General features: G+C 42.5%; 1 protein-coding gene and 1 non-coding gene across 2 annotated transcripts in view; one reads left to right on the forward strand and one right to left on the reverse strand.

Moving 5' to 3' along the window:
- The window catches only part of LOC146449160 (CCR4-NOT transcription complex subunit 1-like), a 42,746-nt gene extending 27,475 nt beyond the window's left edge, over positions 1 to 15,271 (forward strand). Inside the window, exons 39-58 of the mRNA XM_085101969.1 lie at positions 714 to 854; positions 1,379 to 1,564; positions 2,413 to 2,561; positions 2,753 to 2,861; positions 3,095 to 3,190; positions 3,300 to 3,364; positions 4,062 to 4,254; positions 5,513 to 5,605; positions 5,693 to 5,797; positions 6,342 to 6,473; positions 7,160 to 7,323; positions 9,960 to 10,077; positions 10,658 to 10,759; positions 10,848 to 11,021; positions 11,319 to 11,402; positions 11,610 to 11,678; positions 12,617 to 12,797; positions 13,026 to 13,158; positions 13,760 to 13,894; positions 15,004 to 15,271. Coding sequence (XP_084958095.1) covers positions 714 to 854; positions 1,379 to 1,564; positions 2,413 to 2,561; positions 2,753 to 2,861; positions 3,095 to 3,190; positions 3,300 to 3,364; positions 4,062 to 4,254; positions 5,513 to 5,605; positions 5,693 to 5,797; positions 6,342 to 6,473; positions 7,160 to 7,323; positions 9,960 to 10,077; positions 10,658 to 10,759; positions 10,848 to 11,021; positions 11,319 to 11,402; positions 11,610 to 11,678; positions 12,617 to 12,797; positions 13,026 to 13,158; positions 13,760 to 13,894; positions 15,004 to 15,082 — 2,508 coding nt within the window. The 3' untranslated portion in view covers positions 15,083 to 15,271. The remainder of the gene's footprint in view (positions 1 to 713; positions 855 to 1,378; positions 1,565 to 2,412; positions 2,562 to 2,752; positions 2,862 to 3,094; positions 3,191 to 3,299; positions 3,365 to 4,061; positions 4,255 to 5,512; positions 5,606 to 5,692; positions 5,798 to 6,341; positions 6,474 to 7,159; positions 7,324 to 9,959; positions 10,078 to 10,657; positions 10,760 to 10,847; positions 11,022 to 11,318; positions 11,403 to 11,609; positions 11,679 to 12,616; positions 12,798 to 13,025; positions 13,159 to 13,759; positions 13,895 to 15,003) is intronic.
- On the reverse strand, positions 2,134 to 2,214 carry Trnaa-ugc (transfer RNA alanine (anticodon UGC)). The gene has a single exon. It is a non-coding gene; the product is annotated as a tRNA-Ala (tRNA).

Consider the following 15,271-nt stretch of genomic DNA (forward strand, 5'->3'; position numbering starts at 1 on the left):
GCGTATAAAATTGGCCATTTTCACAATAGCGTCATTTACTACAACTACCAGAATCCTTCAGTTTGTTGTTTTCTCTTGCAAATTAGGGGTATTGTTATCTAAACCTCACTTGGATTACGAATTTTAAATGAGAAAGGAAAAACGAAGAGGATTCTGGTAATTGGAGTAAAATAAATAACGTCATCGTGAAAATCGCCTATGGTAGAACGACTGTATATGTGATTATGTTGTGTGCATAGTAAATAAATAAATAACGATATCTTGAAAAACTGACAAATCAACCAAAACATGTTTCAGATAACCTCAAGGTTACTATTTTGGTATAATGACTGCCTCCTACACAGTCTCCTCCCTTCTTTATGTGGAAGTTAAGGAATGAGCGCGAAGCGGGGGCCTTCCGCTACAGTTTCGAGCGAGCGACTGGGAACGAGGCAGCTAAAAGGAATTGATTTTTTAAAACAATATTTAGCGAGCAACTTAGCGTCTGGTATTTTAAAAAGATTTCAGAGAAAATGGTCCGGTTTTGGCGGTGAATGTCAAAAGTCGGGAATTCCAAAAGAGAAAGGAAGAAAAGCTCGATGGTCATTAACTCACGTTAAAAAAAAAAAAATTATTATCATTTTTAACTCTCTACCTTTGCCATTTAAGTAGAATTCCATCTCTTCTTTTTGAATTGAATCATGGTTTGTTCTAACTGTTGTCATTATTTCCAGGTTGGTGGAGTAAACGCCAGTCAGACAGCTGTCTACGAAGAGTTTGCTCGCAGCACACCCGGATTCCAACCCCCAACCGCTGGGGAGGCAATCACCACCCCACCCCTGCCAAAACCAATCGGAATACTGGGTAATGCTGAGGTGAGTTATTGAAAATAACAGGGGTAGCCTGGGGAGGTGTTTTTAGGCAAATGTACACCATTTTTTGTTGCAAGGTTCACGTTAGTATAGTAGTACAATCTGTCATCTGACTGAAATTCTCATTTTTAAGAATTACGAATAAAATGCAAGCAGTCGTCGTTTTTACTTTCAGATCCTGCGCGTGATTGGAAATGAATATTTATGCATTCTGCTCGTTGCTTGCTTGATCCAACGCGCGCTATGAGAAAGACAACAAAGAGAATGCCGTTTTCGTTAGTTTTTGTTTGTATATCTTTAGGGTTTTATCCACAGACTCCTAGAACTGCTTCGCACAGTACAGAACAGTAAGAGGAAAGTAATTCTCAGTAGCTTTCAATTGAATGGACACGCTTTAGGGTTTTGTCTGCATTCCCATAAAAAAGTTAGACTCAGTGATTTCTTCTAAAAAAAAATGCTTGTGATATTTTCCATCCACCGTTGGAAATACCCCTTCAGCTAATGAAGCGTTATCTCTTTTGACCAAGGCCTTTATGCCTGAGGAAGTGGTGCAGATCCTGAGCAAGTGTGCAGCGGAGATCGAGCAGCATCTTCACGCCATCATCGCTCCACCCACCAATCAGCATGTGGTTACCATACACAGCCTGCTGGACGCTGTAGTGCAGGCTCGAATAGCAAGAGACAACATGGCTGCACTGAGGCTTCTACATAAGGTCGGTACTCACAGTAAAAAGAAATTTAATTTAATAAATTTGTAAATTTGTATAGCGCATAATTCCTTGACGAGGTGATCAAATGCGCTTTACAGTATGGAGATGCTCTTCAGATCGAGGTGGATTTGAAAATGGTGGTCTTTGAGGGAAAGGGAAAACCGGAATACCCGGAGAAAAACCTTTCGGACCAAAGACGAGAAGCAACAACAAACTCGACCCACATATGACGCTGAGTCCAGGATATCGAGCCCGGGCCACATTGGTGGAAGGCGAGTGCTCTTACCACTGCGCCATACATACGCATCCTCAGTTTGTCAGTCGAACAGACGGCAGATTGGTGCATTGGTTAACTGATAAAAGAGATCATATGAATCAGTCGTATTTTCAATTTTTCGCTGAAGTTTAATTTCTTTTGTCCATTTTATTTTAGACGCATGTACACGTTTATGAGGAAATGTGTAATTAGCTCAGTTTCGTTCATTCATAGCAACACATTTATATATAGAAGAAAAGATTCTCGCAGTTATCTACACAACCAGACTGTTGCGAAAAAAACCTGAAAAAAATTAATTCTTGAACGGGATTCGAACCCATGACCTCTGCGATGCAAGTGCAGTGCTCTACCAACTGAGCTATCAAACCAACTAGGAGCTGGTCATATTGTGAGTTCGTAATATACCGGTGAAGAATAAATGAACATGAATATGTATGAAACACCTGCTTTCATCCACTGTGCCTAAACATATTTCATAACAAATTCATAACTTTGCAGTGGTTCATTTTGCACTAAGGTCGCGTGAGTTTGTGCTTGTAACAGTTCATTATTGTGATGTTTCTTTGCCTCTTAGGCTGTGGAAGGTCTCCTTGAGGGTGTTGGCCCCTTAGCAAATGATGCTGAGCTCTCCTTAAGATATCGTGACTGTCACCTGATAGTACTAAGAGGACTCCAGGACCCGCGCGGTTATGGACCCATGTGGACAGCCAGACACGTGACCAAGTTAGTATCAAGAGAATGAATGAGTTTTGGAAATCGCCCCAATATTTTTGGCCAGGATTGTAGATTTCCTTCACATATGGGTCGTTGTCGCTCGCCTGCTATCGTTACTCTATTGTATTACTTCTCTAGCCCGTGTTTCCTAGACTCTTTTCTTTTTAGTTCGCTGATATCATTTCCGTTCCTCTCTCTAGGTTTGTTTGTGACTGTCCTCCTGAGCTGAAGTTTAACGTGGATGCCATCGATATTCTGATCCGCAGTCATCTGCTGAACATGAGAGAGTTTGATCTTCACCTTGTGCAGGTGTGATACTCAGGAACCATTTGTCATAGTTAACCAAGGGTCCATTCTTTTGGAAATATTTGGCTTATTCTCTCTGAACCCGAAAGCAAACTCTGTGGATGAGATCCATGGCTTATCCCTTGTAGTTTATTTCCTCCATTTTGGAGTTTTTGTACCTTATTGCTTTCTCACTGAAAAGTAGTGTACACAGCAAGTCTTAGCGATATGTTCATGCTACTTTGTTTTGTTTCCAGTGCATCGACAATGGTCACAATCTTCAATCGCTGCACTTTGCTATTCAACTTGCCAAGTATGTGTCAGATGAAAAGCACAGTCCACATGTCACTGAGGTAAGAAGCTGCTTTACAAAGAAGGCTATCACAACAGTGTATTTATCTGGCTATACAGATGTTCTTGTCTTTTCTTTAATTATTACTGAAGTAGGCTTTTTTTCCATAGAACGACCTTTATCACACTATTGAAGCTCTGACGAGGATAGCTCACAGTAGACAGAATTCTGAAGGGTGAGTAATGTTATTTGACATTAGCTTCTGTGTTCCTTCACTGAAGTGCTTTCCTCGGTTTGGTGCGTGATAAAATGGTTATTATGCTGTACAAGGTGATTCTAAGTTTTGAGTCTGTGGACGAAATCGTAAAGTGTGACCATTCAAATGAAAAGCTGCTGAGCAGGGGAGCAGGGAGCAGGGATGGCGCAGTTGTGAGAGCACTCACCTCCCACCAATGTGGCCCGGGTTCGAATCCCGGACTCGGTGTCATATGTGGGTTGAGTTTGTAGTTGGTTCTCGTCTTTGCTCCGAGAGATTTTTCTCCGGGTACTCCGGTTTTCCCCTCTCGTCAAAAACCAACACTTCTAAATTCCAATTCGATCTGGAAAGTGTCCCCAATTAGTGCTCCGCGCTAAATACATTGACACTTAAATAAAGTGATTTTTAATACTTTCCTCTGCTGTTGTTAATTTTGCAGTACAAGGTCACACGAAATTCTTACGTATCACGATCGCACGATATTTGTTGTGTAGGGACGACGACTATTGCGTGCAGTGACCATATGTGGACAATGTTACAATTTGTTAAACAATAATAATAAGAATAGTTAATTTCTTTTGTCTTATTCCCCTCAGCCTCGGAGCTAAGTTAGAATTTTAGTATATCACGTCAAGGTTCTGAAAATTCATAACTGTTGTTTTATTTTAATCTGCAGATTGTCATCCTTCCTTGAAGGCCCCCACAATGGACCTTTATCATCCCAAGTTGTCGGCGGTGGCAGCAGCCATCATGAGATGGGCGATAACAAGGCTCCTGGAGGTCCCACATCTCTGACCTCTACTGTGTCCTCTGCTGGAGTGTCCGGCACATTCCATGGCTACGAGGATCCACCTGGTCTGCACGAGAAGGTACCACGAATGTTTTCCATGTTGAGAGGAATTCGTTATAAGACGCAGTGTTCCAGTTGTTAAGTTTCAAAGACAGGGTGTCAATGAAGAATTTTCGAGGGGTCAATAGCTCTGATTTTCTCCAAAACTTTTAAAGTTTATCATTCAATTTGTCGAGTCAAGAAGACAGCCTTTTCAGGATTTTGACCTCAGACCCTCTTATCTGGAACACTGAGACGTTATAGAGTATTTAGCGGTTGATCACTTTTAGTCCGTAAAGGGAATGATAGCCTGTTCACAGTCCCCTATTTTTCCGTGGGATTTTCGAGACTTGTACGCTTCGATCGAACTCTCGCCATCTTAGTTTGTAAAGGCGAGTGCAACCTGGGGAGAGTCCCTAAACTACCGAGAGGGGCCCTAGTGAGGGTACGTTGCGCTTCTCCACTCCCGCTCCCCTCGGTAGTTTAGACACTCTCCCCAGGTTGCCGTTGTCGTTAAAAACCAAGATGACGGGAGTTCGATCGAAGCGTACGAGTCTCGAAAATCCCACGGAAAAATAGGGGACTGTGAACAGTCTAAGGGAATGACAAATCATGATTACTAGGATAACAGTCGTTCCATGCATAAGCGGGGCAAAAAAACGAGATCCCACTCTCTCAACGCCAGGAACAGGCTATCTTTGCATCAGAAATAGTCTTCACAGAGCAAACAAATGTTGCACAGAAAAAGGGCACATTTGGAAATTCCAGTGTTACGTGAATTTTTTTTCCGGGGAAGGGGGAATATCTCAATTTTCCTTTTCTTGCGTTTAGCAATAACATTACACCGAAATTCAATCCCTAAAAGGATGCAATTGTCTCTACTGTGGATAAACTGAAAACGTTCCCAAAAGGATGTAACTCTGTTTATGTGAAGAAAACCGTTTTCCGTTCATTTTGCTGTCGAGAGCAGAATTAAAAAAAATACTATCGCTAGTTCTTTCCAAGAACAGGAATACGCCCCAAACGTACATGATTTAAGAAATGGCCTGAAAGGAAATCGCTATTGGAATAGAGAAGCACAGAGTAGAGATGGCTAATAAAAAAAAAACAGTGTATTTTTCGCACAGGTCCGCATGTGGTCTTCTAACGAAAGTCTGGGGCGTGCAGGGAAACGGGCGTTTGCGAATTGCGCGCGTGGATCCACGCTTTGGCCGTTGGCGAATTCGTGGTTTTGTCGATTCGCGTCCCCCTCCTAAAAAATGACTGTTTTTCATTCTAATCATGGGCTTGTGTTTAAGGTTGAGTACTTGTTGAGAGAATGGGTTCGCCTCTGCCATCAGCCTGGAGCAGGAAAAGAAAGCGAGAAGGCCTTTTCTACGTTTGTAGCTCTGGTAAGAAACTCTTTCTTTCTGTAATCTCTTTGTACACTACACATACAGGTGATGAGATGTTCTATTTTCCTTTTGTGTACATTTCAGTTACACCAGCAGGGAATTCTTCGAACGGATGATCTGATCACGAGGTTCTTTCGCATCAGTACTGAACTGTGCGTGGAGGTCAGCTACAGAGCGCTAGGAGATCATGTAAGTTTATAGATCTTGTTTGATGATATATGCCGTGTTGGGAGTGTATCCACCTTCCCTTTCAGTTTGCTACCAATGTAGATGGAGGTAAAAGGCGACAATCCGGGAGAGAAGGGTGGCGGCAACAGGGAGTCCCCCTTCCCCCCCGGAACCAGAAGCTACCAGTTCATGGAAAGAGGGAAACTCCCGTAGCGATTGTTTAAGTAAAATGGGAGGGGGTGCGATTTCCCGCTGTGTAACCGCTGGCCAGACAGAAAGTCGTTTCTTCAAGTCCTTTGTTCCCCTCCCCTGGAACCAACTGTGTATCAACTGACCAAAAAGGCGTTTTTTCGAGTCCTGGCGTAAGTATCCTAAAACGTCTCGAAAATGTTTACGTGTACGGTGTCATCATTAACATAAATTTTTACTTTAAATGTATTTGAAAGCTAACCGTTAAAAATTTTGTAATGTAAGAAATATTAGGCTTGTTTGAACTCAAAGCCACCACCAGTGGATACAAAAGTAAATTCTTCTCCTTAGTTTTCTGGTGTTTTCTTTCTTTCAGCCTAACAGCCCCACCATGGCGCGCGCCAAGTGTTATAACACGCTGGATGCCTACTGCCGCTTGATAGCGCTGCTCGTGCGTCACTCTGGAGATGCCTCTAATAACGTGACCAAGATTAATCTGCTTAGCAGGGTAAGAGTTTGTTTTGTTCAATAGGAGAGCTGGTATGACCAGTACTTGCCTCTGATGCTGTTTATTGTGCTGTGAAAGGTGCTTCTAACTTATTACTCTGTGGACAAAAACCTGAAGTGTGACCATTCAAATGAAGACTACTGAGCAGTACTTTCCTGTGGTGCTGTTTATTATGCTGTACAAGGTGGTTCTCACTTTTGACTCTGTTTATGAAATCCTTAACTGGGACCATTCAAATGATCGCTACTAAGTAGTGCTCTCCTGTGCTGTTGTTTATTACACTTTGCAAGTTATTTAACTGGGTCCGTGGATGAATTCCTACCTTCAAACCATTCAAATGATCGCTAGGCTACTGAGCAGTGCTCTCCTATGGTGTATTTTTATTACGCTTTGCAGGTTTGTTTTAGCCGAGTCCATGGATGAAATCCTACCGTGAACTATTGAAATGAAAGTTAGTGTTGAGCGCTATCCTTGGTGTCCTTTATTGGGCCGTGGACGACGTTTTCGGGTCTGTGATGAAATCCTAAATTGTGACGTTACATTACAAATGAAAACTCTTCAGCAACGACCTGTATGTTCGTGTTGTCCTGTTTGTGTTCAATAGTTTACAAAGTGAAAGTTTAGATTTTACCAGAAAGGAAGCGACCACCCGACTGACCCAAAGTGTTGCTTGTTTCTCATGACAGGTGCTTGGTACAGTGGCCACAGTACTGTTCCAGGATCATGAAGGTCGTCACACAGAATTGCAGCAGCTTCCTTATCACCGAATATTCATCATGCTACTGGTTGAACTCAACCAACCTGAACCGATCCTAGAGGCCATCAACTTCCAGGTGTTACAAACATTTAGGTGAGAGAGGAGGAATTTATATCTTGTTACCGTGACGTGTCTTGTTTAAGGACGTTCGCGCTAATTGTTTATGCGCATCTTTAGTGCGCAAGTAACGCACACGCCACGCAATGTCACGCGCAATTCATGGTTGACGATACACGGAGGTAAACACACATGTCGGCCGATGTGAGAGCATTAAAAGGGGAAAAGGGGAAAATTCATTTCCGTTGCACAGTTTTAAAAACGAAAACTCGACGTGAAACGATTAGACGGGTTAAGGTTGCATCAAAAAGTTTAAGAAAAGGCGTTGATACGGTCCTGCGGCTATTTCGCACCAAGAGATTTATATTTACTTGACTCTCGATAGAACAAAATGATTGAAATGCAATACTTTATGTAGTCTATTCGTCAAACGAAGTCACCTTTAAGCTTTTTTTTAAGTTTTGATAGTAAACGAGAAAGTCTTACCTTACAAGAGAGCAATTTTATTGATCATCAATCCCGTGTACAATCAATCTCCACATACCCATTCTAGGTAAATAAATAAGCTTACTTCTCACATTTTCGCCTCGCTAACAGCTATAGATGCATTTTCTTGGCATTGGCTAAACAGCTGTATATGTTTTGAAGGTAGAATAACAGTAAACAGCTAAACGATCAGAGTTTTGACAGCACACTCGAACGAAAACATTGACTCGAGCAATCATCGTGAGCTGTGCATGATGGGATAGATATCCCTGTTTAGGTTCCAGTGCTTTTCTGACCTGTTACGCAAAAACGTGACTTTGGAATCTGTCACCACAGCGGCTAGCTTGTCTTCATTATAACTGTCTTAAAGCCCCATTTACACTACAGAAAATTTTTGGCACGGCTCGGATAAAAATGGCACGGGTACCCAAAAAAAAGGTTCGGCTCGGGTAAATTTTGTAGTGTAAATGATTTTGCCGTACCAAATTTTATCCCTGCCGACCCAAAATTTCACCCGTGCTCGGCCCTTCTGAAAAGGTAGTCCGAGCACGGGTGAAATTGGTACGCGTTCCCAAAAACTCGGCCCGGCTCGGACGAAATGTGTAGTGTAAACGATTGACCGTGCCAAACCAATTTTTTCCTGACGAGCCTTCGTAACTGTGGTCGGCACCATCTGTTGGAGCATGTGTAGTCCTGTGTAGTAATTCCATTCAACATGGCGGAATCGGCGCGCCCTGCAACAAGCAAGTCACCAAGAAAATCTCACGGTCACTCTAAGAAAGGAAATGAAGTAAAGGAATACACTCCTTGTCCCTGAATACTGTTTCTAGCAACTCGAATCAGTGACCATTACGTGTCAACATCCAAAATCGTTCCTCGATAGGACAGTTACAAGCCAGCATTGCTGCTATGACAATGAACATATTTGTATCTTCACGCCTTTTCTATTATTCTGGAAAGAAGTACAGGAAGAGACTAATTTTCGACGTCCCTGTGACAAGATGTGTGGCCTTTTTAGAAGTAGACACTCCAAATACTTCTCACCCGCCATGTTTGAATGAAAGAAGCCATTGGCCGCATGCGCCCTAAGGAATAATCGCGTACGCTACCCAAGATGTTGATCCTTTTAACCGTACCAAAACATTTTCTCACGCCGCTTAGCACGGCAGAAAAAAAGACGTGTAAACAGGACATCAGTGCTATAGTTTTTGGTACGTGTACCATTTTTATCCGAGCCGTGCCAAAAATTTCCTGTAGTGTAAATGGGGCTTTAGATGTCTGGTGACCCCCACTTTTTTTTCAATTGATCACTTTCTTTATCGATTGTCTACGTTTAAGAGAAAAATGAAAAAAATCTATGGGGCAGAAGTTTGATTATTTTCTATTTTTCTGTCCACGCGCCATCGAATTACACTCTTTTTTGTCTGTGTGACGATCGCGAATGTCCTCTTTGAGGGCTACATTTAATTACAAGGATGACACCAGTTGGACTAATTTACGAAACATATACGCTTAGATAAAATTTGACTAAAATAGTTTGTCTCCAGTTACTCATCTTGAATTTTTTAAACTTAAAACTGTGGAGATCATTTTGAGTTACGAAGGCCCAACTTTTCAAAATCAGGGTATTTTTCCAGCGCTGTATCTCTGAAACGAAGTCGGTGACCCCCAATTTTTTTTGCATTTCTGACATCAATAACTTATTAGCTGACCATACCTAAAGTATGAAAAAAATCTGTGGGGCAGAACTTTTTCGCGCGAACGTCCTTAAATGGAGCAAACTATACAAAGCACTGCTTCCGGTTGTTAGCCAAGCTGATGAGAAGTAGTCAGGGCTAACACGACTTTGATGTAAAAAAATGTTCTTCGCTTTTTTATTTAATGAGACAAATAACGTTAGACAAATTAGACGAGTTGGAATAATTGCTTTGTAATTTCAAAGAAAATGAATTCACTTTTAAGCAACGGTTATCACCGCGGGTCTTGTGGCAAATTTCAAGCAAATTGTCTCTAAATGCGTTACAAATCATATTACATGAAACATTGCAACATGCAACACAGCGCGATGCCAGAAATTGCAATGACTTTGAAAGTTAGAAATCTGTTCGACTCATTACAACCCTTGTAGTACCTTGCCTCGCATTCTGCTAACTTCTGTTATTCTGAATGATTGATTTTGTTCTCAGCACTGTGTTCCATGCCCTCCGGCCTTCCCGGGCACCAGGGTTCGCGTACGCCTGGCTCGAGCTGATTTCTCACCGTCTGCTTATGTCCAAGCTCCTCCTCAACACACCACAACAGAAGGTAACTGTGTAATTGCGAAAAGTGTGTTCACCTTTTGTAGTTTAAGTCATTAAACATCAAAATGGGATTAAAATGTCCAGTTTATGGCCCCCCTGAAAAGCTCATGTACTATGCTGTCAACTTGTACTCATTAGGGAGCTTTAGCAACGCGACGGCGACGGCGACGGCAACGGCAACGAGAACGTCCAGAAAGCAATAGGCTTAATAACCAAAACAACAACTCTGCACGTGCATTACACTTTCTGGTACATTTCTTTGCCGTCACTGCACGACTAGGACGTGAAATTTCCTGATTGGAGGTTTTATGGAGGACGTAAACACACAACGACGAATTTTTCTTTCTCTTTCTAAACTCGGGTGCGGTCTCCAAGAATTCAACTCCAGGAAACTTCACCTACATTTGACATTTAAAGCGAGTTGGAATAATCGCGACGACGTTTAAAAAACACGCATTCGTTTTAATAGGGGCGTTTTCGCTGCCGTCGCCGTCGTCGTTGCTGAAGCTCTCTAACAAAGTTGTCTATCCGTGTGGGGTGGTAAGAGCCTAGACTAACGCTTTGTTATGGTGTTGTTTCTCCAGGGTTGGGTGTTGTTCCAGCAGTTGTTAATTGACCTGTTTAAGTTTTTGGCGCCATTCTTGAGGAACGCCGAGCTGGCTAAACAGACACACTTGCTTTACAAGGTAAGGAGCACTTGGATTGTATTTCTGTCACAGCTATTTTCCTCGTTCCAAACTTGTTTAATCTTTCATTATTGGTTATTTTTCCCAGGGTACACTGCGCGTGTTACTGGTTCTTCTCCATGACTTCCCGGAGTTCCTCTGTGATTACCACTTCAGTTTCTGTGACGTCATTCCTCCTAATTGCATCCAGATGAGGAATCTTATCCTCAGTGCATTCCCGCGCAACATGAGGCTTCCAGACCCCTTCACGCCTAACTTGAAGGTATGGTTCCGAAGCTGATACCTACAAGGTGTTAGTAGAGTAAGCGTGGAAGTTTTGTAACACGCTTGTTGGTGTACTACAAGCAATTATCATTCCACGTCTCGTTTGGGAGTATAGATTGCGTGACGAACCAAAAGAGCGCCCGCGAGGGAGGCTATGTCGGGTGAAAATCGCTGTATCATGAAGCCCGTTTAGAATGAAGTGAAAATCTAAGTTTTTTTTTAAGCAATTGTGAGCAAAATGTTTCAAGAAGAGCAGCCGAACTGCTTTCTCAATGTATTTGTTTTTCCAACACAGGTTGATTTGTTGACCGACATTGCTCATTCACCTCGTATCCTGACCAACTTTGCGTCGGCTATCCAACCTGCTAGCTTCAAAAAGGTAAAGTGATTTTATCATTACTATCTGGCACACAGTTTGTAGGTTCGATTACCAGCCGCTGTTCGGGATAAATGAACCCACGCTCAACCACGCTCTTCTCGGGGAGGAAAGCCGGACCCGAGGGGGCGGCGGAAACCGAGCCTACTCAGTTTGTGAGTATAGCGTAACGCGTTCAGTTGACTACAATCGTTGTTATTTATTTTACAGGATCTGGACTCGTATCTTAAGACTCGAGCTCCGGTGACATTCCTGACAGAGCTGAGGACACATTTACAGGTGAATTAATAACTGTTCTTTCATCATCCATACATAAGGTCTTACCATAACTTTCTGCGTATTGCTTCGAGAAGTCACACGGTAGTGATTTATCCGGGGATAGGTATGTTTAACCCTTTAAGCCCTAACAGTGATCAGCATCAAGTTTCTCCTTGTAATATCATGCTTATTCAACCCCTGAGGTCATGAGAATTAAGGGTGTGATCACCCAAGGTGAATTTTCGTGATATTTGGATAACTTCTCTCCAGTACTTTTATAAGAAAAGTATGGGGACAAGATAGGAGAATTTGTTCGTTTATATTAGGGGTTAAAGGGTTAAGGCAAATACGGAAACTTCCTTGCCAGACTGGCAAACGTATTACCTTGTGGCAGTGAACCGTTTTTCTTCAGTTCCTTGTTACGAGAAACTTTCGAGACATCAACTTTTCGCGTTTGTTTGATCAAGAAAATTGGATGACGCGTGAACAGGAAGTTCTCGAGAATAGGACCTTCACTAAAATCACGGGGCAAAATGCCGCAAAAATTCATAGTAATTAAGATCACGGAATACGTGTGAGTGGAAGTTTATAGGTCGCGTGATGCCCTAACCCAGTTGTGTGTGTCTTTGTACCAGGCTGGTGTCGACTGGAGGGCTTATATTAGGGGGTGGGGGGGGGGGGGGGTGAAAAATCCTGAAAACAAAACAAAACAAACAAACAAATAAATTGTTTGCACTCTCTCACACACACACACAAATTATCAGCAGGAAGATGCAGCCGGAAAAAAATTGTTTGCGTAGACGGCGTAACAGAAAAAAAATTTTTTTTGGCTTGAAAAAAAAAATTAATCCCCCGCCCCCGTCCAAAAAAATAATGGTCTGTCCCTTGTAACCGCTGGCTTAGAAACGGGCTGGGGTGTTCTGTTTTCACCTGTTTTCTTTTGCTTTCTGTGTTATCAGGTATCTAATGAGCCTGGCACACGGTATAATGTGCCTCTGATGAATGCATTAGTCCTATACGTTGGTACCCAGGCCATCACCTACATACACAGTAAAAGCGGAACCCCCTCCATGTCCACCATCACTCATTCGTCTCACATGGATATCTTTCAGAATTTAGCCGTGGATCTGGATACGGAAGGTACAGATTAACAAACAGAACCTGGGATGGGGGGATTTTAGCCCGTGTCACTAGCCATTGGTACTGTCTTTCAAACATTGTAGGGTTATTGTTTTTGGTAAACTTTCATCTTCGTCGTTAAATCGTGGTCCAAAGACAGTGACTCCAGCAGAGGGCGTTTTGAGAACTACTCATACCCTAACGATAAATCTAAAATGATTTCCACGTACTATCTTTTCCACTTTGCAGGTCGATACCTGTTCTTGAACGCCATTGCAAACCAGTTACGCTACCCTAACAGCCACACGCACTACTTCAGCTGTGTTCTGTTGTACCTGTTTGCTGAGGCTAACACAGAAGCCATTCAAGAGCAGATCACAAGGTAGGTTTGTTTACATAAATTGACGGGTCTCGTTCTGTTTGTTTTTACTTAGTGGAGTACACCCCATAAAGTTTAGGCGAAAATTCGCACCGATAACGCACGGGTAGGAACGAGTATGTTTTCCAAACATTTATTCCAATCATAATTGCTATTCGTGGCGGGTGCAGTATCGATCGATCGATCAATCAATCAATCAATCAATCAAATCAGTCAATCAATCAATAAAATCAGTCGGTCAGTCAATCAAACCAATCAATCGCCAAAAGGGGAAAACAATTATTACAGAAACGAGTGCCTGTTGTTCAGTGGTTTACCGCTTTGATGCTTTTGTAACAGGGCTTCCGACCACGGTGAGTCGGAAAGGTTGTGGATTTCACTCCATTCAAGGACTCAAGATGTTTTCTTGTAGCCCCGCGCTCGTGACAAAAGCATGATACAGTTTATGTACTTTATGAATTAAACTTTATCACTGCACTTTCGACATTACTGACCCTAGGTTTTCGGACGATCTTTGACGGGCCATGGGTTCGCCTCGGATTTTTTCAATTCAAGTACCATGCTTTTTGAGAAACTGAATGCAATTTGCTTATCTTGCCCACAGGGTTTTATTAGAGCGGTTGATAGTGAACAGGCCACACCCGTGGGGACTTCTGATCACCTTCATTGAGCTCATCAAGAATCATCAATATAAGTTTTGGACGCACGAGTTTGTACACTGCGCTCCCGAGATTGAAAAGTAAGTTGAGTTGAGTGAGGCCTCAACTCTGTACTCCTCTCTGTTAGTGGCCGTTCGTTAATTGTTAGGTTGCATAGAGAGACGGAAGTTAAATACAGACAGACGTACGAATTCTCAGCAGTAAGTCGCCTGGTTCACAGTTGCGACGCAAGCGAAAAGGACAAACGGAAGCGGAAGTACCGACTCAAGAAATGGATAATTTTCCTTTCCTCGTGCATAACTCATGCCTGTATGCATCTGTTTCATGTATTAACATCGCTATCGCAACTGCAAACGCAACAGAAAGTAAGAGTGCGTCTTTTTTGGGAGAATCCAAAAACGGATTTGTGATCTCAGATCATTCGGATCATGGTGCATCAAAGGAACCGACGCATCCTTGTCCAGAGTGGATTCGTCGGTTCTTTTGATGCACCATGATCTGAATGATCTGAGATCACAAATCCGTTTTTGGATTCTCCCAAAAAAAACGCACCCTAAATGAAGTGTAAACCACTCCAAATATACGTGTACATGTAAACTTGCCAGAAGTTGTCTTCTTTTCGGCCGAAAGAGTGACAAATAAGCGACTAGTGTGCATGGTATTCCTTACGCTTGAGTTGGCATTTGCATCGCACGTGTGAACAGTTCTAACTGCCACTGTTAGGTAGGTGGGAGGAATTTCTGTACGGACTGAAGTTATAGCCACCGCTCGTTCTAATCCTCGTTGTATTGGTCAGGTTTTTGGGTGTAAACAGATGTCTGATACTGCATCTGGACCCCCATAATTTTGTGCTGTCCCAAATGGTATTGTCTTGGATGTGTTTTGATTGGAAACAGCATACACAGTACACAGTATAGTGCTCGGATTTTTAAAAGTTTGCTTGGATTAGATTGGGAGCAGTCTCTATTTTGCTCGAAAATCCGCGGGGAAAATTCGTAAAAAACTGATATTACTCGCAACTCGCGGCTTCGCGGATTTTTCGAGGAAAAGAGACACTGCTTGCAGCCTGAGCTTGAACAGGAGAATATCAGGTCTGAAATGGCGTAATGATGGTCTTGCTCGGACCTAAAATTCTAGCTTGTTCTCGTATACATACGATCGAGTCACGTCCTTGACTTTTTACTTGCAGGTTGTTCGAGTCCGTTGCTCGCAGCTGTATGCAGCAGAAACAGGGGCCGCCAAGAGAAACCGCTGAAAGCAGAGAGTGATGACGACACTAGGAACTTGTTGTAAAATTATTTTGTACAATAACACGAAACGACGTCGAACGCCTGTAAACACAAATCGTTACTTGCATGGACTTAGCTGTTACAAAAAAGTTAGGAATTTTTTTGGCTCAATTTGTAATTTTTTATCCAGGAATGCTCAATAAAAAACGCCTTGAAGAGGACTACTCA

This window comes from Pavona decussata, unplaced genomic scaffold (genome assembly GCF_977016875.1).
Source record: "Pavona decussata unplaced genomic scaffold, jaPavDecu1.1 SCAFFOLD_619, whole genome shotgun sequence".
NCBI lineage: Eukaryota > Metazoa > Cnidaria > Anthozoa > Scleractinia > Agariciidae > Pavona > Pavona decussata.